We start from the raw sequence: 15,434 nt of genomic DNA, 5'->3' as shown, positions 1-15,434 counted from the left end.
AGACAAGGTGAGAGCTACCATCAGTCCTGTGTCATTCCAACAGTAAAGCATCCTGAGACCATTCATGTGTGGGGTTGCTTCTCAACCAAGGGAGTGGGCTCACTCACAATTTTGCCTAAGAACACAGCCATGAATAAAGAATGGTACCAACACATCCTCCGAGAGCAACTTCTCCCAACAACTCCAAGCATTGATTATGCAAGAATGGGCTGCCATCAGTCAGGATGTGGCCCAGAAGTTAATTGACAGCATGCCAGGGCGGATTGCAACGGTCTTGAAAAAGAAGGGTCAACACTGTAAATATTGACTCTTTGCATCAACTTCATGTAATTGTCAATAAAAGCCTTTGACACTTATGAAATGCTTGTAATTATACTTCAGTATTCCATAGTAACATCTGACAAAAATATTTAAAGACACTGAAGCAGCAAACTTTGTGGAAATTAGTATTTGTGTCATTCTCAAAACTTTTGGCCACGACTGTACAAGTAAGGCCTAAACAAAGCAAAGTAAGCGAACCAATTGATAAGCTATCCACTCACCCTCAGGACTGGACCCTTCAGTGTATCAGTTTGACGTTTTTTTCAGACTTCCATATCGGGATGCATAGTTTATAGGTTAGCGCCTGTTCCACACGAAACCCTTCTCCTTCCGCCTCGTTTCCCCTCATTGCACAGGTGGCGCTGCCATTGCATGTCTGCAGTCACACCGTGTACCGGATAGGCTATATATAGCCTCGGGAGCGACAGCCACTCAGAGGGAAGGCATGTCGGCCTGCCTCAGCCCGGAGCCCGGAGAGATGAGAGAATATGTGGAGGGAGTCTGTTGGGAGAGATTATCCCTGCATATTATAATATAATGACCATGTCCGCATGCCATAGGCGTGAGAAAGAGACACAGTGTTCTGACCCGTTTTCCTTTGGCTGCTATTCTATGTTATAGGCCTGTGCTATATTGGACTAGGCTTTACAGGTTTGTTGTTCCCCAGTTTAGTTCCTTAGTGCTTCCTCCATGACATCGTGCGCTGCGCGTGGTGCTGAAGGGACAGCGATGCTGAAAGTAAAGCGCTCGCGAATCTCTGCAGTGGGTCAGAAAGCTCCTCGCGCAGGCCATATCTTGAAATCGGGGTTACATGAACTCGAGGTTACATGAAATAGACCAATAGCAGATAATACAGATTATTGTAAAGTGTCAGATATATTCACAGTGCTTAATTCTACAAAAGCCTTCACGTTTCAAGTAATGGAATCATGTAGTAACAATAGGTGGCAGGTAGCCTAGTGTTTAGAGCGTTGGGCCAGCTGATAAGGTAAAAATCTGTCGTTCTGCCCCTGAACAAGGCAGTTAACCCACTGTTCCTAGGCCGTCATTGTAAATAAAAATGTGTTCTTAACTAGGACTTCTCCAAAGAAACGGCCTACTCCGCTCGCATTTTGATGACCAGAAGAGAGCTGGGGATAACAACTACAAAAGGTGTGTAGGACTTTATCAATCATAAAAGTACAAAATAATCCATCACCAAAAACATATCCTTCTTATTGGTAGTCTTATCACTTGGAAATCTCGCCTTGAAACAACAAACATTCGCTTATTGCATTGTGAATGCACCATTCCCTCCGTTGTAAATCATTGACACACCGACACTGCACTGCAAAGAGAAAGTGAGAGGAAAGAGGGAACAGGGAGGGAGAAAGGGAGGAATAGAGGAGGGTGAAAGAGTGAGTGAGAAAGCGATTGGGTGTGGGGGAGAGAGAGACTGCTATCAGAGAGGCGGAGTCTGGGCGGAAAGGTTACGGAGGGGGAGGAGAGAGACAAGTTCTGAGGCTCGTTCCTGCTGCTCACGGTCGCCGTCAGTATTACTGCTGAGTTCGGAGCTACCGGAGGTCCCGTGGATACTCAGTCTACTCTACCGGACCGTTAAACCGTCTAACTGACACCCGCAGAAACTTCACAACTGAGCCCCCTGTTTCCCCCGGAAGCTGGACAAGCTATCCGAGGTAGGTGGACGGGAGAGGTGGGTCTGAGTTAGGACCCGTGGCGACATTTTTGTACGTAGAGATGAGAGGCAGAGGAAGATAGGAGACGTAGTCTATGTATTTCTGGTTCACTCCGATTTTGGTAAGAGGAGATGTGAGGGGTGCGCGCTCCAAGGAGAGAGTAATTGTGTTGAAGGCTGTTAATTGCATGTTTATCTTCCAGAGAGCCTTTAGAGCTAATCGTTTCCCGTGCTCCATCTGCCACGGTGTGAAAATGCGATGTGTTTTCAAATGTTTGTAATCAGTTTAAGATGAGGAGCAGCAATTGCATAAGAGGCACTCAGTCAATGTAATTCATGCAATCTAATTTGTTGAATAACATCCTGTCCTCCTCCATTGTTGATGCAGATATTTACATCATTAAATTAATATTTCCTGATAGTAAGTGCATGTGAATGAACTTCTAGGTGCGTAGGTTGCGTTGGAAATTATGCCTAGTTCACTATCTGTGCATTAGGACAGCAAGCTCCTCTCCATCCCTCGTTGTCCATCCCTTGTGCTCAATGTCACTTTCTCTCTCATTTTCTCTTTCCCTTTCTTTATTTTTTCAGACTATGCTTTTCTGTCTGCTGCCTCTCGCGGCTCTCTTGCTGCGCGCTGAGGGCAGGCGCGGGGAAACAGAGGTCCGTAACAACAACAATGGCCACGCGCTGGACAACGACAAATGGCTGAGCACGGTGTCTCAGTACGACAAGGACAGATATTGGAACAAATTCAGAGATGTGAGTTTAGAATTACCTTGTTTTTCGCAACTTTGCTTTCAAATGGTCTTTTTTTGGCAACTGTTGGATCTGGCCATGAGGCCTGCTGCCATTGCAGTATCTAGTAATGGTTGGGTGATTTGACTGACGCAGGTGTGTGTGTAGGCAGCCCCTTCCTTGCCACACCCTTACTTTAAGTACTTATCGGGCTTAATCAAGTGTGTGGCCTGCTCACCCTCAACACACACCACTGACCCACTGATGCTCCCTATTCAGTCACAGGCCACTGGGACCATATCTATCCTGGGGGTTCTGTAATCAATGGAACACAGTGGTTTAGGTCCAGTCTCAAATGGCACCACCCTATTCCCTATATAGTGCACTACATTTGACCAGAGCCCATAAGGTGTTCTCGATGGTTGGGACACAGACATAGCCTCCTGTGTGTTTCCTCTAATGCATTAGGGATTTAGAAATGGGTAACGGCAACCGTTAGCAGTCTCATCTAGCCCTGCCATGTTGGTTACTTAAGCAATAAGGCCCAATTTGGTGTGGTATATTTAAGCAATAAGACCCAAGTGGGTGTGCTATATTTAAGCAACAAGGCCCAAGGGGGAATAAGACCCAGGGAGGTGGTATATTTAAGCAATAAGACCCAAGGGGGTGTGCTATATTTAAGCAATAAGACCCAAGGGGATGTGGTATATTTAAGCAATTAGACCCAAGTGGGTGTGCTATATTTAAGCAATAAGACCCAGGGGGGTGGTATATTTAAGCAATAAGACCCAAGGGGGTGTGGTATATTTAAGCAATTAGACCCAAGGGGATGTGCTATATTTAAGCAATAAGACCCAAACGGGAATAAGACCAAGGGGGGTGGTATATTTAAGCAATTAGACCCAAGGGGGTGTGGTATATTTAAGCAATTAGACCCAAGGGGATGTGCTGTATTTAAGCAATAAGACCCAAGGGGGTGTGGTATATTTAAGCAATAAGACCCAAGGGGGTGTGGTATATTTAAGCAATAAGTCCCAAGAGGGTGTGCTATATTTAGCAATAAGACCCAGGGGGGGTGGTATATTTAAGCAATAAGACCCAAGAGGGTGTGCTATATTTAAGCAATAAGACCCAAGGTGGTATGCTATATTTAAGCAATAAGACCCAAGAGGGTGTGCTATATTTAAGCAATAAGACCCAAGGTGGTATGCTATATTTAAGCAATAAGACCCAAGGGGTTGTGCTATATTTAAGCAATAAGACCCAAGAGGGTGTGCTATATTTAAGCAATAAGGCCCAAGGGGGTGTGCTATATTTAAGCAATAAGGCCCCAGGGGTGTGCTATATTTAAGCAATAAGGCTCGAAGAGGGTGTGCTATATTTAAGCAATAAGGCCCCAGGGGTGTGCTATATTTAAGCAATAAGGCTCGAAGAGGGTGTGCTATATTTAAGCAATAAGACCCAAGAGGGTGTGCTATATTTAAGCAATAAGGCCCAAGGGGGTGTGCTATATTCAAGCAATAAGGCCCCAGGGGTGTGCTATATTTAAGCAATAAGGCTCGAAGAGGGTGTGGTATATGGCTAAGGGCAGTTCTTAGGCAAGATGCCACACGGAGTGCCTGGATACAGCCCTTAGTCGTGGTATATTGGCCATATACCATAAACCTAGAGGTGGCTTATTGTTATTATAAACTGGTTACCAACATAAATAGAACAGTAAACAAGTACTTTTGTGTCATACCTGTGGTAGATTGTCTGATATACAGACCCAAACTATAATGTGTAACAGAGCATGCTGCAGTGAGAGTGGTTATTGACATAAGCAAACATTTTCTTGACTGGAGTGATGTGGGAGCTAGCGTTGACCCTGGCGCTGCATCGTTCTTCATTGGAGTGGTGGCGTGAAACACAGCATCTAGCGGCTTGTAAACGGCCTTAAGTGAAGCAGCCGCAGCCCAAGTCAGAGCTAGCGTTAGCAAAATCCCTTAAAGCCCTGTGTTGTGTGTATGTGGGGGGAGGGAGGAGGTGTGTGTCTGTGGCGTGCAGCTCCCTCTCCATGGTCTTCCATGTAAATGAAACTCATTAGGTGGAAGCTGCTTGATGTCTGGGAGGAGAGGAGAGGGGAGGAGGGATGAGGCGGAGTGGAGAGGAGTAAAGGCTGTGACATTTTGGTTTAATATTTGATGATGCCTCTGGCGCTCAAAGAGATTACGAATATTATGGACATGTTGGAATTGACTGAAATTTGGAATCTTAAAAACCTAGATCTTGTAAGATATTCTTGGAGTAGGCTTAATCAAACTAGTCAGATTGATTCTTTTCATTTGATCCTCTTATTGAGGATCAAATGCGATCAGACCATCAACCTATCAATCAATAAAATGTATTTATAAAGTCCTTTTTACATCAGCAGATGTCACAAAGTGCTATACCCAGCCTAAAACCCCAAACAGCAAGCAATGCAGATGTAGAAGCACAGTGGCTAGGAAAAACTCCCTAGAAAGGAGTGGCCAGGAAGAAACCAAGAGAGGAACCAGGCTCTAAGGGGTGGCCTGTCCTCTTCTGGCTTTCCTGGGTGGAGATTATAACAGTACATGGCCAAGATGTTCAAAAGTTCATAGATGACCAGCGGGGTCAAATAATAATAATCACAGTGGTTGTGGAGGGTGCAACAGGTCAACACCTGGAGTAAATGTCAGTTGGCTTTTCATAGCCAAGCATTCAGAGTACCTCTACTGCTCCTGCTGTCTCTAGAGAGTTGAAAACAGCAGGTCTGGGACAAGGTAGCATGTCCGGTGAACAAGTCAGGGTTCCATAGCCGCAGGCAGAACAGTTGAAACTGGAGCAGCAGCACGACCAGGTGGACTGGGGACAGCAAGGAGTCATCAGGCCAGGTAGTCCTGAGGCATGGTCCTAGGGCTAAGGTCCTCTGGGATGAGAGGGAGAGATAGAGAATTAGAGGGAGCATACTTAAATTCACACAGGACACCGGATAAGACAGGAGAATAACACCAGATATAACATACTGACTCTAGCCCCCCGACACATAAACTACTGCAGCATAAATACTGGAGGCTGAGACAAGAGGGTTCGGGAGACACTGTGGCCCCGTCTGACCAGGCAGGATATAACCCCACCCACTTAGCCAAAGCACAGCCCCCAGACCACTAGAAGGATATCCGCAGACCACCAACTTACTGAGACAAGGCTGAGTATAGCCCACGAACATCTCCTCCAGTGCACGAGCCCGAGGGGGTGCAAAATCGTACAGGAAGATCACGTCAGTGACTCAAACCACTCAAGTGACACACCCCTCCTAGAAACGGCATGGAAGAGCACCACTAAGCCAGTGACTCAGCCCCCGTAACAGGGTCGGAGGCAGAGAAACAAGGGAAACGGCCAGGCAGAGACAGCAAGGGCAGTTCGTTGCTCCAGAGCCTTTCCGTTCACCTTCACACCCCTGGGCCAGACTACACTCAATCATATCATCTACTGAAGAGATGAGTCTTCAGTAAAGACTTACAGGTTGAGACCGAGTCTGCTTCTCTCACATGGATAGGCACAATTTTCCATAAAAAATTGCTCTATAGGAGAAAGCCCTGCCTCCAGCTGTTTGCTTAGAAATTCTAGGGACAATAAGGAGGCCTGCGTCTTGTGACCGTAACATATGTGTTGGTATGTACGGCAGGACCAAATTGGAGAGATAGGTAGGAGCAAGCCCATGTAATGCTTTGTAGGTTAGCAGTAAAACCTTGAAATCAGCCCTAGCCTTAACAGGATGCCAGAGGCTAGCACTGGAGTAATATGATCACATCTTTTGGTTCTAGTCAGGATTCTATGAGCCGTGTTTATCATTAACTGAAGTGTATTTAGTGCTTTATCCGGGTAACCGGAAAGTAGAGCATTGCAGCAGTCTAATTTAGAAGTGACAAAAACATGGAATAGCTTTTCTGCATAATGTTTGGACAAAAAGTTTCAGATTTTTGCAATGTTACGAAGATGGAAAAAAGCTGTCCATTAAATATTCTTGAAATGTTTGTCAAAAGAGAGAACCGGGTCCAGAGTAACACTGAGGTCCTTCACAGTTTTATTTTAGACGACTGTACAACCATCAAGATTCATTGTCAGATCCAACAAAAGATCTCTTTGTTTCTTGGGACTTAGAACTAGCATCTCTGTTTTGTCATAGTTTAAAAGTGAAACATTTGCCGCCATCCACTGTCTTATGTCTGAAACACAGGCTTCCAGGATGGGCAATTTTGGGGCTTCACTGTGTTTCATTGAAATGTACAGCTGTGTATCGTCTGCATAGTAGTGAAAGTTAACATTATGTTTCCCGAATGAGTTCACCAAGAGGTAAAATATATAGTGAAAACAATAGTGGTCCTAAAACCGAACGTTGAGGAACACCGAAACTTACAATTGATTTGTCAGAGGACAAACCATCCACAGAGACGAACTGATCTCTTTCCAACAGATAAGATCTAAACCAGGCAAGAACTTGTCCATGTAGACCAATTTGGGTTTCCATCTCTCCAAAAGAATATGGTGATCGAATGTGGTTTGCTGAGTAGAGTGTTGGAGACTATTTTGTAAATGACATCACCGAGGATCGGTAGGATAGTCATAGGGTATGTTTGGCAGCATGAGTGAAGGATGGTTTGTTGCGAAACAGGAAGCCGGTTCTAGATTTAATTTTGGATTGGAGATGCTTAATGTGAGTCTGGAAGGAGAGTTTACAGTCTAACCAGACACCTAGGTATTTGTGGATGTCCACATATTCTAAGTCAGAACCATCCAGAGTAGTGATGCTGGACGGGCGGGCAGGGGCTGGTAGCGATCGGTTGAAGAGCATGCATTTAGTTTTACTTGCATTTAAGAGCAGTTGGAGGCCATGGAAGGAGAGTTGTATGGCGTTGAAGCTCGTCTGGAGGTTAAATAGCACAGTGTCCAAAGAAGGGCCAGAAGTATACAGAATGGTATTGTCTGCGTAGAGGTGGATCAGATAATCACCAGCAGCAAGAGCAACATTATTGTTGAATATAGAGGAAAGAGTCGGCCCGAGGATTGAACCCTGTGACTGCTAGAGGTCCGGACAATATGCCCTCTGATTTGACAACCTGAAAAGTAGTTGAACCAGGCGAGGCAGTCATTTGAGAAACCAAGGCTGTTGAGTCTGCCGATAAGAATGTGATGATTGACAGAGTCGAAAGCCTTGGCCAGGTCTATGAATACAGCTGCGCAGTATTGTCTCTTATCAATGTAGGTTGTTATATCGTTTAGGACCTTGTGGTGCACCCATGACCAGCTCGGAAACTAGATTGCATAGTGGAGAAGGTGTGGTAGGATTCGAAATGGTGTAAGGGATTTCCGAAAAGGATCAGAGGACCAATATGCGGCGTGGTAAGTGTCCATGGTTCTTTTAATACGTAAATGTACACATGAACAACTGAATACAAAACAAGAACCGTGAAAACCCAAAACAGTCCTATCTGGTGCAAACACAGAGACAGGAACAATCACCCACAAACACACAGTGAAACCCAGGCTACCTACAGTAAGTATGATTCTCAATCAGAGACAACTAATGACACCTGCCTCTGATTGAGAACCATACTAGGCCGAAACATAGAAATACCCAAATCATAGAAAAACAAACATAGACTGCCCACCCCAACTCACGCCCTGACCATACTAAATAAATACAAAACAAAGGAAATAAAGGTCAGAACGTGACAAATGGTCAGTGATCTGTTTGTTAACTTGGCTTTTGAAGACCTTGGAAAGGCAGGGTAGGATAGATATAGCAGTTTGGGTCTAGAGTGACTCCCCCTTTTGAAGAGGGGGAGGACCGCGGCAGCTTTCCAATCTTTGGGCATCTCAGACATTACGAAAGAGAGGTTGAACAGGCTAGTAATAGGGGTTGCAACAATTTCGGCTGATCGTTTTAAAAAGAGAGGGTCCAGATTGTCTAGCCCTGCTGATTTGTATGGGTCCAGATTTTGCAGCTCTTTCAGAACATCAGCTATCTGGGTTTGGGTGAAGGAGAAATGGGGGAGGCTTGGGCATGTTGCTATGGGGAGTGCAGGGCTGTTGACCAGGGTAGGGGTGGCCAGGTGGAAAGTATGGCCAGCTGTAGAAAAATGCTTATTGAAATTCTCGATTATTGTGGATTTATCGGTGGTGACAGTGTTTCCGAACCTCAGTGCAGTGGACAGCTGGGAGGTGCTCTTATTCTCCATGGACTTTACTGTGTCCCAAAACTTTTTGGAGTTTGTGCTGCAGGATGCAAATTTCTGTTTGAAAAAGCTAGCCTTTGTTTTCCTAACTGTTTGTGTATATTGATTCCTAACTTCCCTGGAAAGTTGCTTACTGTGGGGGATATTTGATGCTAATGCAGTACGCCACAGGATGTTTTTGTGCTGGTCAGTGGCAGTCAAGTCTGGAGTGAACCAAGGGATATATCTGTTCCTGGTCCTACATTTTTTGTATGGTGCACGCTTATTTAAGATAGTGAGGAAATCACTTTTAAAGAATAACCAGGCATCTTCTACTGACGGAATGAGGTCAATATCCTTCCAGGATACCCGGGCCAGGTCGAATAGAAAGCCTGGTTCGCTGAAGTGTTCCAGTGAGCGTTTGACAGTGATGAGGGGTGGTCGTTTGACCGCAGACCCATTACGGACATATTCATTGAGGCAGTGATCTCTGAAATCCTGGTTGAAGACAGCAGAGGTGTATTTGGAGGGCAGGTTGGTTAGGATGATATCTATGAGGATGTCTGTGTTTACGGAGTGAATGCCATCCTCTTGGGGAATGCTGCTTTTTAGTAAGCTTTGCAACAGTATCAAAAATAAATGTTGGATTGTTATTTTTCTCTTCAATTAGGTTGGAAAAATAGGATGATCGAGCAGCAGTGAGGACTCTTCGATCTTTCCAAGCTTGTTGGAAGAATTGGAGCATCATTTGCTTCAGGCCACGGGTATTTTCTGTATACCAGGGAGCTAGTGTTCAATTTGTTTTGTTTTTTAGGGGTGTGACTGCATCTAGGCTATTACGGAAGGTTAAATTTAGTTCCTCAGTTAGGTGGTTAACCAATTTTTGTACTCCAACGGTGTTGGGTAGGTGGAGGGACCCACTTATCATATGGGGTGCCTTTAAATGTGCCTTTAGAGGCCAATCAATTCACATTTCATTCCAAAAACCAAACCGGTAAAAGGAGAAAAGACTTAAAACCTGCGACACAAAATACATATTGTGAAGGCCTAAATACACAGGACGAACTATGGTTGCAATTGATTCCTTTCAGACGGTGAAAACCTGTTTGCCTCCACGGCATTCCAATAGAGATACAGTACCAGTCAAAAGTATGAACACACCTACTCATTCCAGGATTTTTCTTTATTTTTACTATTTTCTACATTGTAGTATAATGGTGAAGACATCAAAATTATGAAGTAACAAATCAAAATATATTTTTATATTTGAGATTCTTCAAATTAGCCACCCTTCGCAGTGGTTAAGGGCGCTGTACTGCAGCGCCAGCTGTGCCACCAGAGACTCTGGGTTTGCGCCCAGGCTCTGTCGTAACCGTCCGCGACCGGGAGGTCCGTGGGGGCGACGCACAATTGGCCTATCATCGTCCGGGTTAGGGAGGGCTTGGCCGGTAGGGACATCCTTGTCTCATCGCGCACCAGCGACTCCTGTGGTGGGCCGGGCGCAGTGTGCGCCAACCAAGGTTGCCAGGTGCACGGTGTTTCCTCCGACACATTGGTGCGACTGGCTTCCGGGTTGGATGCGCGCTGTGTTAAGAAGCAGTGCGGCTTGGTTGGGTTGTGTATCGGAGGACGCATGACCTTCAACCTTCGTTTCTCCCGAGACCGTACGGGAGTTGTAGCGATGAGACAAGATAGTAGCTACTAAAAAACAATTGGATAGCACGAAATTGGGGAGAAAAAGGGGTAAAATTTTAACAAATTAAAAAATATCTAAAAAAAATTGCCACGCTTTTCCTTGATGACAGCTTTGCACACTCTTGGCATTCTCTCATCCAGCTTCATGAGGTAGTCACCTGGAATGCATTTGAATTAACAGGTGTGCCTTGTTAAAAGTTCATTTGTGTAATTTATTTCCTTCTTAATGCGTTGTGACAAGGTAGGGGCGATATACAGAAGATTGTCCTATTTGGTAAAAGACCAAGTCCATATTATGGTAAGAACAGCTCGACAGTCCATCATTACTTTAAGACACGAAGGTCAGTTAATCCGGGAAAATTTCAAGAACTTCGAAAGTTTCTTCAAGTGCAGTCGCAAAACCCATCAAGCGATATGATGAAACTGGCTCTCATGAGGACCGCCACAGGAAAGAAACACCCAGAGTTACCTCTGCTGCAGAGGATAAGTTCCTTAGAGTTACCAGCCTCAGAAATTGCAGCCCAAATAAATGCCTCAGAGAGTTAAAGTAACAGACACCTCTCAACATCAACTGTTCAGAGGAGACTATGTGAATCTGGCCTTCATAGTCGAATTGCTGCAAGGAAACCTACTAAAGGACACCAATAAGAAGAGGAAGACTTGCTTGGGCCAAGGAACACGAGCAATGGACATTAGACTGGTGGAAATCTGTCCTTTGGTCAAAATGTTTGATTTTTGGTTCCAAAAATGAACGGATGATCTCCGTATGTGTAGTTCCCACTATGAAGCATGGAGGAGGAGGTGTGAGGGTATGGGGGTGCTTTGCTAGTGACATTGTCAGTGATCTATTTAGAATTCAAGGCGCACTTAACCAGCATGGCTGCCACAGCTTTCTGAGGCGATACGCCATCCCATCTGGTTAGCGCTTAGTGGGACTATCATTTGTTTTTCAACAGGACAATGACCCAACACACCTCCAGGCTGTGTAAGGGATATTTGACCAAGAAGGAGAGTAATGGAGTGCTGCATCAGATGACCTGGCCTCCGCAATCACCATTGAGATGGTTTGGGATGAGTTGGACTGTAGAATGAAGGAAATGCAGCCAACAAATGCTCGGCATATGTGGGAACTACTTGAAGACTGTTGGAAAAGCATTCCAGATGAAGCTGGTTGAGAGAATGCCAAGAGTGTGCAAAGCTGTCATCAAGGCAAAGCGTGGCTACTTAGAATAATCTCAAATATAAAATATATTTTGATTTGTTTAACACTTTTTTTGCTTACTACATGTTTCCATATGTGTTATTTCATAGTTTTGATGTCTTCACAATGTTTTATACAATGTAGAAAATAGTAAATATAAAGAAAAACCCTTGAATGAGTAGGTGTGTTCAAACGTTTGACTGGTACTGCATATCAAACTTTTTATGAATTACTGAAAGATCCATTACTATCATGTGTTAATTACTGTATATATTAGATCTCATGATGTCATTAAGGGGTGAAAAATGAAGGGATTAGAGACAAAAGTATCAGTGTAGGCTGATGCTACAAGTTTTCTCTCCAGTCCTATCAGAGGACCAGGATAATATCTCCAGTTTGTCTGGACTAAAATCCCATAGATTGGGTCTCTGAGAGATACAAACTTTAAATTGTCATGTGGTCTCCCAATGAAATGGTCAGCTGATGAAGTCCATGTGCTCGATGTACATGTCCCTGAAAAATGGAGCTTCGTTCCATTTCATTTGGAACACCAGTTCAAGTTATATGGGCATATTTATATAATGAATATGAGTTTGGAGGGTTAAAACTAGGAAATATTAAGGCATTAAGCCACTCTTTTAAAGCCTCCATTATCCCAAAATGATACCTAGTCCAAGCGGTTCGTCAGCAGGCTACTAAGCCATTATACAGATTAAAACCAACCATTTCCGCTGGAATGACAATGTTATCCCCGTTTAAACTTGTCTCATTTCTAAATGAAGTCACACAGAATGGTTTCCTCCAGACGAAGCATAACTTATATAACAGCAAATAAACCAATTTCAGTGGAAAAACTGTATAAGGAAGGGAAGGTATCATTATTATGAATGACATTGTCAATAAGGACAGTCAAATTTATGTTAAACAAGCAATTAACAAAAGTGTATGGAGATGTATACTGAATACAAAATTATAACCAACTCCACGCAGCGCTGCCGCAAAAATGGAAGAGGCATTTACTTAAAAGAGTAACAAATTAATTGGTTTGTCTGCCTCCAATGTAAAAACTATGCATGGCTTAAAGTGACTATAATAAATGGTAAAATGAATCAATTTCACTTAAGGTTCAAGATGGTTGTGAATAGATTGTTTTATGTCCCAATACCATGGCAACCGGTTTATGAACTGATATACAAAACAACAAATGACACATCCATTCTTTTCAATTTAAAATTCTCGTCACAAAAAGAATGCTGAATTACATGGGGCATTGAACAGTCAGCCCTGTGTAGACTCGAGGAAACGGAATCAATAGATCTCTTTTGGTGATGTCCTTCCGTGGCACGTTTATGGAGTCAGGTCCAGGAGTGGTTCTTAAGCTATAATGTCTGTGTTCTGTTGGACCTACAAAAAGTACTGTTAGAAGATCTGAAAAACCACCATCAATCAATGAGAAATATGATTCCACCGTCAGGTAAAGCATTTATTTTAAGGGCAATCTCTGTAGAGAGGTTCACGACCCTCATAAGACATCACAGTAAAATAGAATGATGTATTACACAAGGAAATAGTCACATGTAATAGTACTGGGGGAGATGGCTTAGTCTGTGGACATCTGAGGGATTGATTGGTCGATACACTCGGAGTCCAGTGCGATTATACATTCTGTATATACAGTACATGACCAAAAGTATGTGGACACCTGCTTGTCGAACATCTCATTCCAAAATCATGGGCATTAATATAGAGTTGGTCCCCCCTTTGCTGCTATAACAGCCTCCACTCTTCTGGGAAGGCTTTCCACTAGATGTTAGAACATTGCTGCAGGGACTTGCTTCCATTCAGCCATAAGAGCATTAGTGAGGTCGGGCACTAATGTTGGGCGGTTAGGTCTGGCTCGCAGTCGGCATTCCAATTCATCCCAAAGGTGTTTGATAGGGTTGAGGTCAGGGCTCTGTGCAGGCCAGTCAAGTTCTTCCACACTGATCTCGACAAACCATTTCTGTATGGACCTCGCTTTGTGCATGGGAGCATTGCCATGCAAAAACAGGAAAGCGCCTTCCCAAACTGTTGCCATAAAGTTGGAAGCACATAATTGTCTAGAATGTCATTGTATTCTGTGGCGTTAAGGTTTCCCTTCACTGGAACTAAGGGGCCTAACCCGAACCATAAAAAACAGCCCCAGAACGTTATTCCCCCTCCATCAAACTTTACAGTTTACTATGCTTTCGGGCAGTAGCGTTCTCCTGGCATCCGCCAAACCCAGATTTTTCAGTCGGACTGCCAGATGGTGAAGCGTGTTTCATCACCCCAGAGAACACATTTCCACTGCTCCAGAGTCCAATGGCGGCGAGCTTTACACCACTCCAGAGAACACATTTCCACAGCTCCAGAGTCCAATGGCGGCGAGCTTTACACCACTCCAGCTTGGCATTGCGCATGGTAATCTTAGGCTTGTGGTTGATCCTAGACGTTTCCACTTCACAATAACAGCACTTAAAATTGACCGGGACTGCTCTAGCATGGCAGAAATTTGACAAACTGACTTGTTGGATATGTGACATTCTATGATGGTGCCAGGTTGAAGGTCATTGAGCTCTTCAGTAAGGCCATTCTACTGCCAAAGTGTCTATGGAGATTGCACGGATGTGTGCCTAATTTTATAAACCTGTCAGCAACAGGTGAGGCTAAAATAGCCAAGTCCAGTCATTTGAAGGGGTGTTCACATACTGCTGTATATATAATGTATTTATTGCTTTTGGATGTTTTCCAGCAGATCCTCCAACCAGTAGGAGCATGAAATTAAATGGATATATGTAAAAAGGGGATTAGAAATTATGCAAGTAATGTTATTTGAAACTCCATTATATCTGTTAGTTTCATAGCTTAGCTATTACCTACATTAAAAAAAAGCCAGCACTGTGTGTGTGTGTGTGTGTCTGCAGAGACAGACCTGCAGGTCATACGGCTCTTTCTAGCCACTCAGCTCATCTTTTATTCTCCCCCCCCCCCCCTCTCTCTGCCTGTCTGTCTGTCTGTCTGTAGGACACTGGATGACCCTGTGCCTTATCAACCATGTCAACCCCCTCCCCCTTCCTCTTCCCTCTCTCCCCCACCCTGACCCTCCTGCCATGTTTCTCTCTGTGTCTCTGTTGATGAGCTGCTTGCTCCCCGTTTAATAATGCATGAGTGTGTGTTGTGTTTGTGTGAGTGTGTGTGTGTGTCACCCCGACTACACGATGTGGTGGTACGACGCTGCAATGTTTTTGTGTGTGTTTTGTGTATGTTTTGTGTGTGTGTGTGTGTGTATGGGTATGTTGTGTGTGTGTGTGTATGGGTCTGTTGTGTGTGTGTGTGTATGGGTCTGTTGTGTGTAATGGTAAATTGTATTGTGGCTCAGCTGCAGCAGCAGTCTTCACTCCATCAGATTAGAAAGAGGAGCAGGTGCACTGGGAGAATGGTGCAGCAGTGTGTGTGTGTGTGTGTGTGTGTGTGTGTGTGCTGCTGGTAAAAGGATCCACTCTCACCGCATTGCTCTGTGTGCGTACATGTCTTTGTGGGAGTGTTGTCAGCTGTAAGATTGCTA

The 15,434-nt window shown here is 44.3% G+C and overlaps 1 protein-coding gene across 2 annotated transcripts in view; it reads left to right on the top strand.

The window, feature by feature from the left end:
• Positions 1 to 1,671: 1,671 nt before the first annotated feature.
• Positions 1,672 to 15,434, top strand: part of LOC110504900 (SPARC (osteonectin), cwcv and kazal like domains proteoglycan 1) — a 447,194-nt gene continuing 433,431 nt past the window's right edge. Inside the window, exons 1-2 of one of the 2 annotated variants that reach the window (XM_036970336.1) lie at positions 1,672 to 1,997; positions 2,588 to 2,758. In XM_036970336.1, the coding sequence (XP_036826231.1) occupies positions 2,591 to 2,758 (168 nt within the window). In that variant the 5' untranslated portion in view covers positions 1,672 to 1,997; positions 2,588 to 2,590. The remainder of the gene's footprint in view (positions 1,998 to 2,587; positions 2,759 to 15,434) is intronic. The other variant, XM_036970335.1, reaches the window with a different exon arrangement.

Source organism: Oncorhynchus mykiss, chromosome 31 (assembly GCF_013265735.2).
Source record: "Oncorhynchus mykiss isolate Arlee chromosome 31, USDA_OmykA_1.1, whole genome shotgun sequence".
NCBI lineage: Eukaryota > Metazoa > Chordata > Actinopteri > Salmoniformes > Salmonidae > Oncorhynchus > Oncorhynchus mykiss.
Note: the sequence above shows the minus strand (reverse complement) of the source record. Positions and strands in the feature narration are given on the sequence as shown.